At 29.9% G+C, this 15216-nt stretch overlaps 1 protein-coding gene across 3 annotated transcripts in view; it reads right to left on the minus strand.

Annotated features, from left to right (window-relative positions):
* Positions 1-15216, minus strand: part of LOC117181456 — a 141126-nt gene that overhangs the window by 65901 nt on the left and 60009 nt on the right. For 2 of the 3 annotated variants that reach the window (XR_004468127.1, XM_033374115.1), the window contains exon 2: positions 11658-12173. The exons of the other annotated variant lie outside the window; for it this stretch is intronic. Coding sequence is in view for 1 of the 2 variants with exons in the window: in XM_033374115.1 (XP_033230006.1) it covers positions 11791-12173 (383 nt within the window). In the remaining variant the exon portion in view is untranslated. Of the gene's footprint in view, positions 1-11657; positions 12174-15216 lie in introns of those variants that run through there. 3 annotated transcript variants of the gene reach the window in all.

The following is a 15216-nucleotide window of genomic DNA, read 5'->3' on the forward strand; positions in this document are numbered from 1 at the left end:
CCCTTCACACCTTTGCCTTCACTCACCCTTCTTCCTTTACACTCGATCTCCGCACTTTCTGCCTTTTCTGCATCCACTCACCCTTATTTCCTCCACCAAAGCGAAAAATACACCACTTGACAAAGAGAGTTCTTTCGCGATCGGTACCGGAAACGGAAGCCATTGTAGTTTATACTGAAGTTTGCAGTTGAAAAAATTAATTTTTAAACCCAAATAAATGCGATTTTATCAACAAAAGAAATTAATTTTTATCTAAAACAAATTAATTTTTAAAGAAGAATAATTCGCCAACAAAGAAGATAAATTTATAACTAAAAAGAAAAATTTTCAAGAAAAAAAATTATCAACAAAATTGTTCAATTTTCATCTATAGAAACGAATTTTAAACTAAAAAAGTAAGTATTCGATCAAAAATGGACTAATAAAATTTTCAGACGAGAAATGGAATTTTTAACAAAAGAAATTAATTTTTAACTAAAATTATAATGTTTCAAAGAAAAATTGAATAGATAAATTTTGAGTTGGAAAATAATTATCAACCCCAAAAAATCAAAGTTTCAACAAAATATTTAAATTTTCAAACCAATAACTTTCTGCCACAAACAGAATTTCAAAATTTTCAAAATCAATTTTAAAACAAGAATTTTTGTTAACTTTTTATTTTTGTTAATTTTTGTTAAGATAAATATTCAACGAAAATCGATTAAATTATCAGTTTAAAAAATCAATTTACAACCAACAATTTTTCAGAAAAATAGTTTAATTTCCAAAAAATAGATGAACTTTTAACCATTTCATACCAAAATAAAAGAAGTTTCAACAAAAAATGCATTTTCATCGAAAGAAATGAATTCTTGATTAAAATGGATGAATTTTTAAACAAGAAAAATAATTTTCTACCAAAAAAGAAGACATTTTTATTGAGAACGGTCAATTTCCTACAAATCAAAAATTCAACCAAAAATCACAAAAATCATACAATTAAATTTTTAGTATAAGAAAATGTTTTCTCAACAACAAAAAAATCGAATTTTCAACAAAACAGTTAAATTATCAACCAAAATAGTTATGTTAAAAAATTGTAATTTTAAAATAATTTCATTTTCGATGGAAGAAATGAATTTTCAACTGAAAATTGTTTTTTAAAAAACACACAATCAAATTTACAACAGAATAGTTCAATTTTTAAACATACAGTTAGATTTTCATTTAAAAATTATTTTTCAACCAAAAATGGAATGGAATGAATTCTGAGAGGAAATTAAAAAAAATATCACAATTTTTTTAAATTATTTCGTAGATTTTCCATATTATATAATTTTAGAAAAAATAAGGAATTTAATTCTTATTAAGCCTTCTTGCGCAATTTTGCCGCACCATTTTTGTTATGTTTATGTTGCTTTGTAAAATTTGCTTTCAAATTTTAGTAAGTTTACGAGATATTCAGAAATTTTAAAACGATTAAAAAATAATTAAAACTTGCGAAAAAATCAGGAAAAATTTAATCAATTCTTAAAAATTAAAAGATTAGAATGTCTGAAAATATTAGAAAAAAGAATTATTTTTCTAATAATCCTTTGAAAATTTTTATTAATTTTTATTTACAAAAGTATTTAAAAAAAAAATCAAAAAGATTTTGAAACACATCAAACGATTTCCTAAAATTTAAAAGAAGAGTGTAGAAGGTTTTAAAGCAAAATGTTTCAATTTGATAAGATTAAAAAGTTTCAAAAACATAAATAATTCAGTAATTCAAGAAATATTTAGAAGAATGGAAGAGATTCAAATCTAATCTTAAACTTTAATTTTTTAGAAATGTAGATTTTAAAAAATTTCGAAAAAATAAACTTTAGAAGCTTTAAGGAAATTCAGAAAGATTTCACGGAGATAAAATTATCTTTCTTAAAATTCCTGTGAAAAATTTAGAAGATTATATAAGTCAGGTTTTTGACATCTTGAATGCTTTTTTAAAATTTTTTTTTAGAATTTATTTTGTTTTAAAAGTACTAGAAACATTTAAAAACTTGAAAAAATTTCTCAAAATTTATCAATTATTCGTTGATATCTTCCAAAATTCTAAATGTCCTAATGATCTTTTAAAAAGACTCGAATTTTTCTAATATTTTTTTGAGGATTTTAAGAGAACAAGCCAAAAAGTTATTAACTTGACCTCATTCAAAAGACTGATCATTTGACAAAAATTTTGTAAAATTTTCTTTTGAATGTGGTGTGGAAAGGAATTTCATTAAAAAATGTGTGAGATTTTCTGAACAAAAAACTGCATGAATTTCTGAACTTTCTTATTTGTATTTTTTAAGTGTACTTTAATCTGCTTTACATTTAGTGAAAAATCATTTGCTGAAAAACGATAAGAGAAATATCTATTTCTTCAATTTCAACCATAATTTGTAAGGCGATTCTTCATAGTATTTTACTAACTAGTGGAAATATTTTTATAATTTTATTCCTGAAATCTATTCCCTAAGGTTAAACATGGTACACAAATATCGTAAAATTTAAAAAACGCCAACTATTTACAGGAATTTTTTTAATAAAAATCATTGTGTATCATATTCAAATAAATTTTGGCAAAATTTATAAAAGTATTATTATTCTTAATTAAAAAAAATTAATGTATGGAGAGTACAGATTTTATTTGAAATTTCACGACGGTTTTTTGTACCATGATTGACCCTCGGCCAGAATCAAGGAAAAATAATCTAAAAAGATGTTCATTAGTTATTAAAATGCTACAAAGATTTACCTTCAGAATTTTTTTTCTATTTTTATAATCATGAGATATTTCTTCATAAAATAAATTTTGTTGCATTTATTTTACAATTATTTACAATCAATTTCCAATTACAATTATTTTACAATTAAAATAAAATTGTAAAAGCTAAATTTTGTAATTTTGAGATAAGTATTTTAAGGCATTCAAGATATTGTAAAGATTTCATATACAATAAAATAAGTATTATCAGTTTATAAATATAGATGTAAATAATTATTATAATATTGTTAAGAAAATTAAAAAAAAAAAGATTTTCGAATATATCAGATGTGTCAGAAAAGATTCTAGGAGATTTTAAAGACATTTTATTTATATTTTGTAGGATTTTAAAAAATATTATGAAAATTTTTAATCTATTTAAAATGTTTTGAATTCTTCAAGATATTGGTAACTCTCTCGAGTTTTTATCAAAAATTAAAAACATCATTCAAAATGTAGAAAAAAATTTTCTTATAATCTTCTAAATTTTCCCAAGCATTTTAAGAAACCATGTTTATTCTCCTGAAACCTTTCGAGATTCTTTTAAAGTTTCAAAAGTTTATCTTGCATTTCTCAAACACTTCTAAAGCTTAAAATTTTTCGAATCTCATGAAGTCTACTAAATACTTCCTAAATTCACTTGATTATTTACTTTTTTAAAACTTTTTAATCTTATCAAATTGAAGCATTTTGCTTTAAAATCTTCTACACTCTTCTTTTAAATTTGAGGAAATCGTTTGATGCGTTTAAAAATCTGCTTGAATTTTGTTTAAAGTACATTTTTTTAAATAAAAAATTCTTAAAAACTTTCACGCGATTATTAGAAAAATAATTCTGTTTTTCTAATCTTGTCAGTCCTTTCAATCTCTAATCTTTAAAAATTATTCAAATTTGTCCTGTTTTTTTTTAATTCTGCAAAACTAAAAAAAATGCCTCCAAAGTTTTTCAGATACTTTAAGAATATTTGAAATCTTTTGCAAAATTATGAAATGTTTAAACATAATCTTTTGAAATTAATTGTTGGAAATAAAAAATTATGTTAATTATTCCTGTAAAAATCTTTGGAAGTTTTCATTATTTTCGAATTCTTTCAAAATTTTTGAATATCTTTAAAATTTACTCAAATTTGAAAGAATTATGTTTCTTAATTTTTCTAAAGTTAAGTAATATGGAAAAATTACAATATTTTGCTTCAAGATATTTTACGTACTTTTTAGACATTTTAGGAAATTATAAAAAATGTTTTGTAATCTTTTTTCAATTTTCTGTTAGAATTCATTCCAAAAAAATTATTCGTTTATCGACTTTTATTACTATTTTTTCATTTTACATACGTATCTATTATATCTTATCAAAATTTAATATAAAAGTCTGAAATGTTAAGTGTATTTAAATACTACAATTTTTAATGTTTCCATATTTTTAAAAATAATTCAACAAATTTTATGTATAATTAAAATAAACTTTTTTAAATTCTCATTGTACTTATTACAAGTTAGCTTTTTTGAATTTTGAAAATTTGTGTAATTACTTATTCTGATTCGAAATGATTGAACCTTTTACGATTGTAATGTTATCGAATTAAAAAATGTTGATTTTATAACCTTTTACACTCTTTTTCGAAATTTTAGGAAATTGTTTGACGTGTTTAAAAATCTTCTTTGATTTTCTTTTAAAGCACATTTTACAAAATAAAAAATTATTAAAAATTTTCACACGTTACTTAGGAAAATAATTCTTTTTTTTCTAATCTTGTCTGGTCTCCTAATCTTTAAAAATTATTCAAATTTTTCCTGATTTTTTTTATTTTGCAAAATTAAAAAAACATTGCCTTTAAAATTTTGCAGATACTTTGACAATTTTTGACGCATTTTTGAATGTTTTGAAATGCTTTAAAATAATCTCCTAGAATTAATTTTTCGAAATAAAATTTTATTTTAATTATTTCTAGGAACTTAAAATAATTTTTTCGATTTTCGTGAAAACTTACAAAATTCTTGAAAAATCCTTACAATTTTTAATTTTATTTGAATCCTTTCAAAATTTCTGAATATCTTTTAAACTTTCTCAAATTTGAAAGTAGATTTTTAAACAAACATATAATTAAAACAATTGTGTAACAAAATTACACAAGAAGGCCTAATAAGAATTATGTTCCTTAATTCAAGATGTGAAAAAATTGACTCATTATCTTTTAAAATTTTCACAGGAATTTTAAGAAAAATAATTTTATCTCCTTGAAATGTTTCTGAATTTCCTTAAAGCTTCTAAAGTTTACTTTTTCGAAATGTTTAAAAATCTACATTTGTAACAAATTTAAGTTTAAAATGAGATTTGAATCTCATTCATTCTTCTTAATATTACTTGAATTTACTGGATTATTTACGTTTTTAAAACTTTTTGATCTTATCAAATTGAAACATTTTGCTTTAAAATCTTCTACACTCTTTTAAATTTTAGGAAATCGTTTGATGTGTTTCAAAACCTTTTTGATTTTTTTAAAGTACATTTTTGCAAATAAAAATTATTAAAAACTTTCAAACGATTTTAATTTTCTCTCAGAATTCATTCCATTCCATTTTTGGTTGAAAAATAATTTTTTAAATTAAAATCTAACTATATGTTTAAAAATTGTACTATTCTGTTGTTAATTCGATTGTGTGTTCTTTTAAAAACAATTTTCAGTTGAAAATTCATTTCTTCAATGGAAAATGAAACTATTTTAAAATAAATATTTTTTAAAATAACTATTTTGGTTGATAATCTGTTTTCGGTAGAAAGTTATTGGTTTAAAAATTAAAATATTTGTTTGCAAATTTAATTTTTTGCTTCGGAATTTAAATATTTTGTTAAAACTTTGATTTTTTGGGGTTGATAATTATTTTTCAACTGAAAATTTATCTATTCAATTTTTCGTTGAAGCATTATAATTTTAGTCGAACATTAATTTCTTTCGTTGCAAATTCCATTTTTGTCTGAAAATTAAACTAGTCCATTTTTGATGGAATACTTTTTTTTTGGTTTAAAATTCGTTTCTATAGATGAAAATTGAACAATTTTGTTGACAATTTTTTTCTTGAAATTTTTTTTTTTTTAGTTATAAATTTATCTTCTTTGTTGGCGAATTATTCTTCTTTAAAAATTAATTTGTTTTAGATAAAAATTTATTTCTTTTGTTGATAAAATTGCATTTATTTGGATTTAAAAATGAATGTTTTTAAGTGTAAACATCAGTATAAACTACAATGTTTAAGGTAAAAAATGTATTTTTTAAAGTAATTTCTTAGGTTGAAAATTGAACTATTTTGTCGAAAATTTGTTTTTTATTTGTTAAAAATCCATTGTTTACAAAAATATGACTAAGGCATGCAGGACTACATTTGCAACATTTTAGATCCAGAAGCCTTGTCTCCTATATCTATTTACATAAAGTCAATTATATTTGCCTCTTCGCAATAAGCCTATTGGTTGTAAGGTAACTGGGGATTTCAAAACCTGAATAAATTTGAGGAGCAACTAGATCGTCATTCGTGAGGTCGGGAGAGCTCGGATTCCTGCTCGTGCATTTTCGGCTTTACACGAGGCTGGGTTTCGCAGCATTTAACAGAGCTGACTCACTGACACACTGCGTTTGAATGTGTCGCTCCCAGATGGGAAATTGGTGGGGGCCGAAAAATCCCACGTTCTGGAGACACTGCTCCAAACACCCAGTTAGCCACCGAAAACGAATCGCGAAGTCGGGGGGGCTCGGGCTCGTGCTCGTGCATTTTTGGTTCTACAGGAGGCTGGCCTACGCAACATGTAGCAGAGCCGACTCACCGACACGCTACGTTTGAATTTCTCGCTCCCAGATGGGAGAGTGGTGGGGGCCGAAAAATCCCACGTTCTGGAGACACTGGCACACCCTGGTAGTGACCGCTGTCTGTTTATACCGCACTCCTGATTGGTTAAGCATAAATACTTTATAACTCAAAAACTAAAAACTTGACTGATTTTTGGAAAAGGAATATTCGACAAGATTTTTTTCTCGTTTGCCTGTTTTATCAAAAAATAATCAGGCTACGAAAAAAATTATGTGGCAATTATGTTGTATATAGAAAATAACTAAAAGTAATGTAATTATGAATTTTTTAAACTTGTAGAATTTGCGGTTTAGAAATAAATCAACAATGTCATAATAAAAATTAAACAATATGTAGCAAATTGTGCAAATATAGAAATTTATATTAAATTAATTTTCAACAACAACAAAAATAATTTAAAACACGATAGTTGATATTCAAACTAAAAAGGGAGGTTTCAACGAAAATGGTAAATCATAAAAAAATTAATTTTTAAGAAAGTAGTTCCACTTTCGACTTGGTAGTATCATTTTTAAACAAAAAGGGTAACCTATCAACAAAAAAGTGTATTAGTTGAGATTTAAGTCAAGACAGATTACAATTTCTTCACATGCAGTCGCATTTGTATCAAAGAAAGGAGAAAATGTATACGATAACTAATGAATTTTGAAACCAAAAAGACGAATATTGAATCAAAAATTTTAATTTTCAATTAAGAATGATTTTTCACTCATTACTTCTAGTTTAAAATCATCTTTTAAACCAATAATTTTAATTATCTCATTCGGTAACATTGAATAAAAAGTTTTTATAATTTCTCAAAACAAAAAATGCGTCTTTATATTCTGAATCGTCTACTTAATTAAGTATAGCCAAAGATTAAATTTCTCAAAGCTCTGTAGGCTTTGAAGTACACGTTCTCATCGTGAAACTTGCGCTACGCGCTCGATTTCAGGCAGACATTTGTAAACAGGTTTTGTTAAATCTTTTTTTGTAACTGGTTGTTTTTCCACAATTTTTTTATTTATTTATTTGTTATTTTGAAAGTTATTTTTCACGAAAAAAAAACGAAAAGGACGCTTCCTATCAAGAAGTGATTCTTAACGAAATTGTAGATCTTTTTTTCAAAATTTGAATTTTCGATTTTCCAAGAAAATCCACAAGTTTGTTATAATAGTCTTGTAGGGCTTTCAAAAAGCAATGTTTAACTTCTATTGATTGTTTTTCATATCGTGCGTTGTTTGGCTTAAAATTTTGATTTTCGGTTGAGTTAAAAAATTTTTAAAATGCAATGCCCCTGAGAATTTTCTTTTTATCAAAAAAAGTCTAAAATTTTCAAAATGCGCTCACTTTTTGAGTTTCCATTAAAAATAGCCGGTTAACGAACTTGTCCTTTGTTTTAGGACCTAAAAAAAGTATGCTTAATATCGATTTGATCTGTTCATTTTTTAGAGAGTTATCGTGTTTGCGGACGGTCGGACAGACAGGCAGACAGGCGCACTCGTAAAAACTTGATTTTCGGATTCAGGAGGTCTCGAAACGTGGAGGTCTGTTAAAAAACTTTGGTGTCTAATTTCGAACAATTCTTAGACCTGAACATCGAGATTGCACTTTCCAAAATTCAGTAATTGCCTAGCTGTTGCCTTCAATACTACAGATTACGCGCTCCGACTCTATGTCCGCAAAGTCTTTATTTTTGTAGTTACTAAATAAACCATAATATTTACATCGTATTTTCCTTGTATAGTCACCTTTCCCAAAAAATTGGTGACCCCGAAATAATTAGATCATGATGAAAACAATAAAAACTTATCTGTGCAGTGAAGTGACGCTATCCCCCAAGTGACACTATCACAACGTGACTGTACCCTGACCCTACGTGCGACATCAGCGAACTGTTTTACGTGGCTGTCGATCTAGTGCAGTGACTTCTGACAATTTTTATGTTTACTAGTGACTGTGTTTTAAAGTTTGTTAGTAAAAATTCCTGACAATCCGACGCAAACTGAAGCAAGGATTGAGAATCTTTCTGTAAAGGTACCTCCTTTTTATCCGGAAGAACGCGAATTATGGTTCTCGATGGTTGAGTCTTCTTTCGACGTGAGTAAAATTTCATCTGACAGGGTAAAGTACAATTATGTTATTTCCAATTTGGATCCGCGATACGCAAAAGAAGTGCGCGAAATCATCTGTAGTCCCCCCGCTGAAAACAGATACGACAAACAAATGCTACAAATGGAGACAAATGCCCATCTCGCGACTTGTAGACGCGACATACGATACAGACCACAGGAGACAAATCTCCGAAACATCCGCTTCAAAATGCGATAACGTGATCGAAAGCCTCCGTCAAGAAATAATGGCCCTGCCTCGCGATTTTTCAGAAGGACCTGCTCGAAACGGAAGTTCAAGCCACCCCGCGCGTTCAAGACAGCAAACGGACCAAGATAACGGGATGTATTGGTACCATGCGCGTTTCAGCAACATGGCACAAAAGTGCAATACACCGTGCACGTTTAAGCAGGTAAACGACAAAGGCACTCGTTAGAGGTGGTAGGCGACGTTTGCCCATTTTCGCGCCGCCTTTTCATGACAGATCGTGATACACAAGAACAATTTCTACCATTTGCATTCAAACAAAAGCCAGAAAAATGCAGCCCACGACAGTTTCGGTATCTGGACTTTATCGCTCAATATACGACGGATATCCAGTACATCAAAGGACTCGAAAACCTCGTGGCTGACGCGTTTTCTAGAATCGACGTATTAGCGGCGAGCATTGATTGCGAAGCCCTCGCAAATTCACAGGCCGAGGACGAAGAACTTGGAACTCAAGAAAATAAAGATTCCAGCAACAAACGCTGCCGTGTACTGCGACGTCGCATCGCTACACAATCGGTCTGACCTTTTATAACAGCACCTTTCCGCAAGACAGCGTTCAACTCTGTGCACACCCTCGTATGCTCTGGAATTCGAGTAACAATTAAACTCGTCACAGAGCGATTTGTGTGGCCCTCAATTAAAAGAACTGTCGAGCCTGGGCGCGAATTTGCATACAATGCCAGCGTGCAAAAATAACGCGATATGTTGCATCTCTAACAGGAAAATTTTAGCTACCATCAGCCAGGTTCGAACATGTGCATCTCGACATCGTGGGCAAAATTTCATATTCCCACGTGTATTCCTACGTTCTCACGTGCATTGACAGGCACACTCGTTGGCCAGAAGCTTTCCCTGTGGAGAACATAGAAGCAAAGACCATTGCTCGAACCTTTTTTACAGGATGGATCGCGAGGTTCGGAGTTCCCCTGCGAGTTACAATAGACCAAGGATGGCAGTTCGAGTCACAACTCTTTAGTGTACTCAATAAATTAACCGAAACTAAGCATTTGAGAACCACAGCATACCACGCTTAAGCAAACGGCCGAAAACAAACTTTTGTTTTTAATGTATTATACGGATGAATTCAGAAAAAATGCTATCCGTGCGAAAAACATACACAAGCCCATTGAAGACGCTCCAACGTCATGTAGATCAACTGAATGCGTGAATCTCTGCATTGCGTCCTTCTACCATATCTCAGTTTTTAAACAAAATTGTTACAACCGTTTAGACGTTATGCTAAAATATGTTACATTTTCAATACCTTGCGATAGGCCTTACGTGCATAAGACGCGATTTTGGATTTTACTTATCTCAACTTTGAAATGGTCAGTCTTTTTATGACTAGAGCAAACTTTAGATAACGCTCTAATAAATCTACAGTCCTAATTTCAAGAAAATTTGCAGAAACAAATTGTATCCGTACAATACCTTAAGGATCTTAAAACATGCTCACACGCTTTAATGGTGATTATCCGGTCCCCAAAAACATTCACGGTTCGACTTCGAGAAGGAGACACTACTGTGTCAATTGACCTTCTCAAGCCAGCCTATATCATCGCGAAAGATCCTTAGGCTATAACAAGAAACAAAATCTGGCACAGTGGTACAGAAACAGAGAAGCAACCAGAGGCTGAGCAACCGATCCAGCAAAACAAATTTTCCTCTTTCGATTTACTTGCTTTCAAACTGCAATACTCACTACTCAGGTAGAGGCTGTCGCCTTGAACACTACAAATTACGCGCTTTGACTCTATGCCTGCAAAGTCTTTATTTTTGTAATTACTAAATAAACAAGAATATTTATCGATCGATATCAATCGATATAAAATAAAGTTAATTTTACAGCATATATAGAAACTCATTTTTTTCACAGATTTTGAGCGCTTAAGCTTCGACTGTTTTAAAAACCACGCGATATCTTATTTGCGCCCACGGGAGCATGATTTATATTTTAGACTATTTTGAGCGTGTGGCGCATAATCGTTTGAATGAGCGCGCGATATACAACATCATTGTAATATCAAACTCATTTGATATTGATCTTAAATTAAAATGCGTTTGGAATTTTCAAGATACGCGAATATAAACCATTATCAAACTCGTATTTGGTACTGACCGCACTCTGCCGTCATCTCTCCCCTTCCAGTATGTAATTTATTAGGTCTTTATAATCTTTATATTTACCAAGTGTCACCCTAATCCAACGAAAGCCATTTATTTTCTCACAGATTTATTTCGAAACATACCTATTCTTTTAATTAACATTTAAATGTAAACCAAGGATGAGAAAGAGAACACTGATAACTGTTTCTGAAATCTGACAAAAATTTATAAAAGAATAACAAGAAATTATATCACTGAGAGAGTTTTCGATAGGGTCAATCAAAAACTAAAATTTGATTGCGGAATACGATATACATAAAACAAGAAACGAAATAGGTTCATATTTGTCAATTTAAAATAATTGTTTTAATGGTCTCTTTTCATGAATAAAACTGTAAGCTTTAATCAAATTTCAGTCGAATCAACAGCAAGAATTAAAGCACCCGTTTTTCATATATTTATTTATTCCAATGGTATATTTTCCTAATTTAAAAATAGAATTTTTCATTTGAAGTTGGTTTAAAATGTCAACAGCAGCGTTAATGGTCCTCTAGAGGTTACTATTATGTTGAGAATCATAATTTACTGACGTTTTTAACTGTAAGTTCCATTGCTCGTAATGTTATAATCTGGCTTCGGAGTGAAAACATAATTTTATTTCATTTTATATTTTTCTTGAATTCCAAATTATTTATGAGTACATCTGCCACCGATTCTGATGGTAGGGCTTCTGGGCGGTTGCCGAGGATTTTCTACAAGCATTACAGTGTTGCATGGCAAATAAGCGAACATACCGTATTGACTACTTTCATCAGCCGACATTCTCTTGATCTTTTTAGATTCTATTTCCATTTTAATATAATGTGCATCACTATCATATATTGGAAAAAGTTTATTCTCTTCGTCTCTTCCAATGATGAAGTTACCTCTTGCTACTACATTTAAATAACCAGTAAGGATTGGTTCTACTAGATCCGAGCTCTTGCTTCGTACCGGGATGTGAACACCAGGAAGCTCTTTTGCTAGTGCTTGAATTACTCTGAAAGTCACATTTGGTCGACCGGGACAAACTGAAATATCGGGAAGAAGTTTTTACTGCAAGTAAATTTTGTATTAATTAAAATATACATATTCTAGAAACTGCTTTAAATCATTCAGTCTTATACCATAGGAGTGCAACCATTCTCTAATCGAGCCTAAACAAAAATCTGCCCGTCGCTTCGCGCTCGATAATATATTTGTCTCGCGCTGCGCGCTCATTTATTGTACGTCCCCCACATTTTTGCATAGGAATTTAAACATGAAAGGTCAAACAATCAACAATCGGAAAAAATTTTCGTATATAACTTAAAAACAGTTCTGTTATTAAATATTTTATTTTGCCTTGTGGCTTTTTGTCTAAAAAATTTAATTTGTTTGTTCGTAATGTCATTTTTTATGATTATAACCAAAACCATGCGTCTTATCAAAAAATGATAAATAACAAATTTGCAGATATTTTTTGGGTTTGGGGGGAGGGGGTATAGATAAATTTGAGACATTTCAAAGAATTGTTTGGGCTTTCAAGGAATTGAAAAATATTTCACGCGATTTAAAATAATTTCTGAAGACTGCAAAGATTTGTAAAAGATTTTGAAGAATTTCCCAGGGTTGCAAGTAATTTTGAAACTTTTCAACAGGTTTCAAAAATATTCCAAGGATTTCAATTGATTCCAGATTTTTTTAAGGTATTCCCAAGTCTATTCCGAGATTTCATGGCCTATGAAAGGATTTAAAGTGATTTCTTAGGATTGTTATAGATTTCAAATAATTTTAGAAGATTATAAGGGATTCAAAGTAATTTGAGCGATTTTTCAAAAGTTTTTAATGGGTATCCAAATATTTCGCGAAATATTATAAAATTTCTAAAGACCCCAAACTATTTTAAACGATTTTAAGGAATGACGAAGTACTTCAAACTATTTTAAGGGATTTCACAAGATTTCAAGTTATTTTTAAGAACTGCGAAAAGTTTTACGGGATTTTAAGTGATTTCTAAACATTTTAATGATTTTTAAAGGATTTCTAGGGATTGCAAAATATTTTACAAGATTTCAATGGAACTAAGGATTTCAAGTAATTTCAACAGGTTAACAAAATAATGGGGCATTCGAAATGATCTTACGAGATTTCAACAAAATTTATGGGAATTGATGGATTTATGGAATTTGATGTAGTTTTAGAGAAATGTATAGAATTTCAGAAGGTGGCAAGGTATTTTAAGATATTTCGAAAGGTTTTAAAGCTTTCAAAAGATTTCAAGAATAGTCAAACCCTCATTTAATACTTAGGCATAAGTATATTAAGATAAAAAAAAATTCTGCTCCGACAAATGCGTGAAAAACGCGGGTTTTCAAGCATGTGAAGCGGGCTGAAAGTTGCTGCTTCTTGACCAGGTAAAAATTCTGGGGACAAAACTCTACAATAGGAAAAAACTCTAAACGTGCTGCTCTCTAGCGGAGAATTTCAGCAGCCATCGCGGTATTTAGAAGCATTTTAGAATATACTCATTTTCATATTATATTTTTATACTGTTATTTTTACTTACATTTACATTTTACATTTTTTGAATAGTTTCAAAATTAAAGATTTTTTTCTGTCACTTGGTTTGAATAATTTTAATTTATTCATTATAGATAATATTTTATTTATATTCTAGAAGAGACGCTGTGCCTATTATTTACGGTAAAAATGTTTAGAATTTTAGATCATTAGTTGGAATAAAATTACACATTTTTGCAATCTAAGCCCGATAAAGACTTAAAAATGTTGTTCCTTCATGAAATTTAAGACCTATTCCTCAATAAATAACACAGGCCCACAAAAAAAGACAGAAGTGTCTGTGCAATTGACCAGACCTATATATTCTTAGGTATTTTTCGACGCTGAATCCGAATTTGCAATAAAAAAGTAGGGTCCAGCTACTTTTTTATGGGGTTTTGCTAGAAAAACCTCATTTTTACGGTTTTTTTCATGGTTTTTTTTAAATAAAAAAAAATAAAGAAAAATTTTATTTTTTTGACTTCAGAATCGAATTCTACGGGAAAAAATACATCGAAAACCATGTTTTGATTTTTTTTTACAAAAATTTCAACCCACCATACGGCGATGAAAAGGCAGAAAATCGCGAAAAGTGAAAATTTGATTAAAGTGACATTAAAATCAAGTTTTACGATTTTAAACAGATTTATAAACATTGAAAATACTTTACTGGGGGTTTTTGAGGTCGCTGGTCACGAATTTTAAGTCATTTTTTTCAACAAACAACTCCTAGTCGGCGTAAGTGGACAATAAACGTGATAAATTGATTTTTTTTTCTTCAAAAAATCGATGTTCTGGATACTGTTCTGGAGGTTTTCCACTACATGAATCACAAAACTAGAACTTTTTTCGACCCTTGATCATAAAGTAAGACTTAGAACCTATGTATAGCGATATTCATGAACTCCATTATAATATTTTTAGCTTCTTTTAAGAAGTGCCTTAGAGTTTTAATGGGTTAATTAATTGAGTTTGTAGAATTTTCGCTAATACTTCGCAACTTCGATAGTGAGATGTTGGATAGTAGATATTTGATAGCGTGATGAACTTGAACTTTGCAATCATTAGATACTCTCTGCATTTTGGATAGTTGAATTGAACTATCTAAAGTTTATAACTTATATTGCTACTCAATAGCAGTACTATCAAAAACCTGCTGCTACGAAGACGTTGGCCACGATGACAACTGCCCTGAAAATGGGATGTGTAGAATGATTCGTCGGTCCAACTCTTCGTAGTAACGAAACCAGCGAAGGCCCGCTGTCTTGCAGGGGAGCGCTAAGATGTGAGAATGATGCCGTAGTGTGTCTGACGACGAGTTGACACTGTCCTCGTCAAAGTCAGAAAGCTCTCATACTTAGGCCTGGGGAGGTATGAGAGTTATCACCCCTAGGAAGGCTGACTCACCTGCGATGGGGACAGGATTCTTAGCGTGTGGGTTTTAGATATAATTTATGGCACATCACAATTCCTCGTCTTCATTTAACTCCGCTGGCACTTCTGGTAACAGATGCAATCATGAATGCACTGGTA

This window comes from Belonocnema kinseyi, chromosome 10 (genome assembly GCF_010883055.1).
Source record: "Belonocnema kinseyi isolate 2016_QV_RU_SX_M_011 chromosome 10, B_treatae_v1, whole genome shotgun sequence".
Taxonomy (NCBI): Eukaryota; Metazoa; Arthropoda; class Insecta; order Hymenoptera; family Cynipidae; genus Belonocnema; species Belonocnema kinseyi.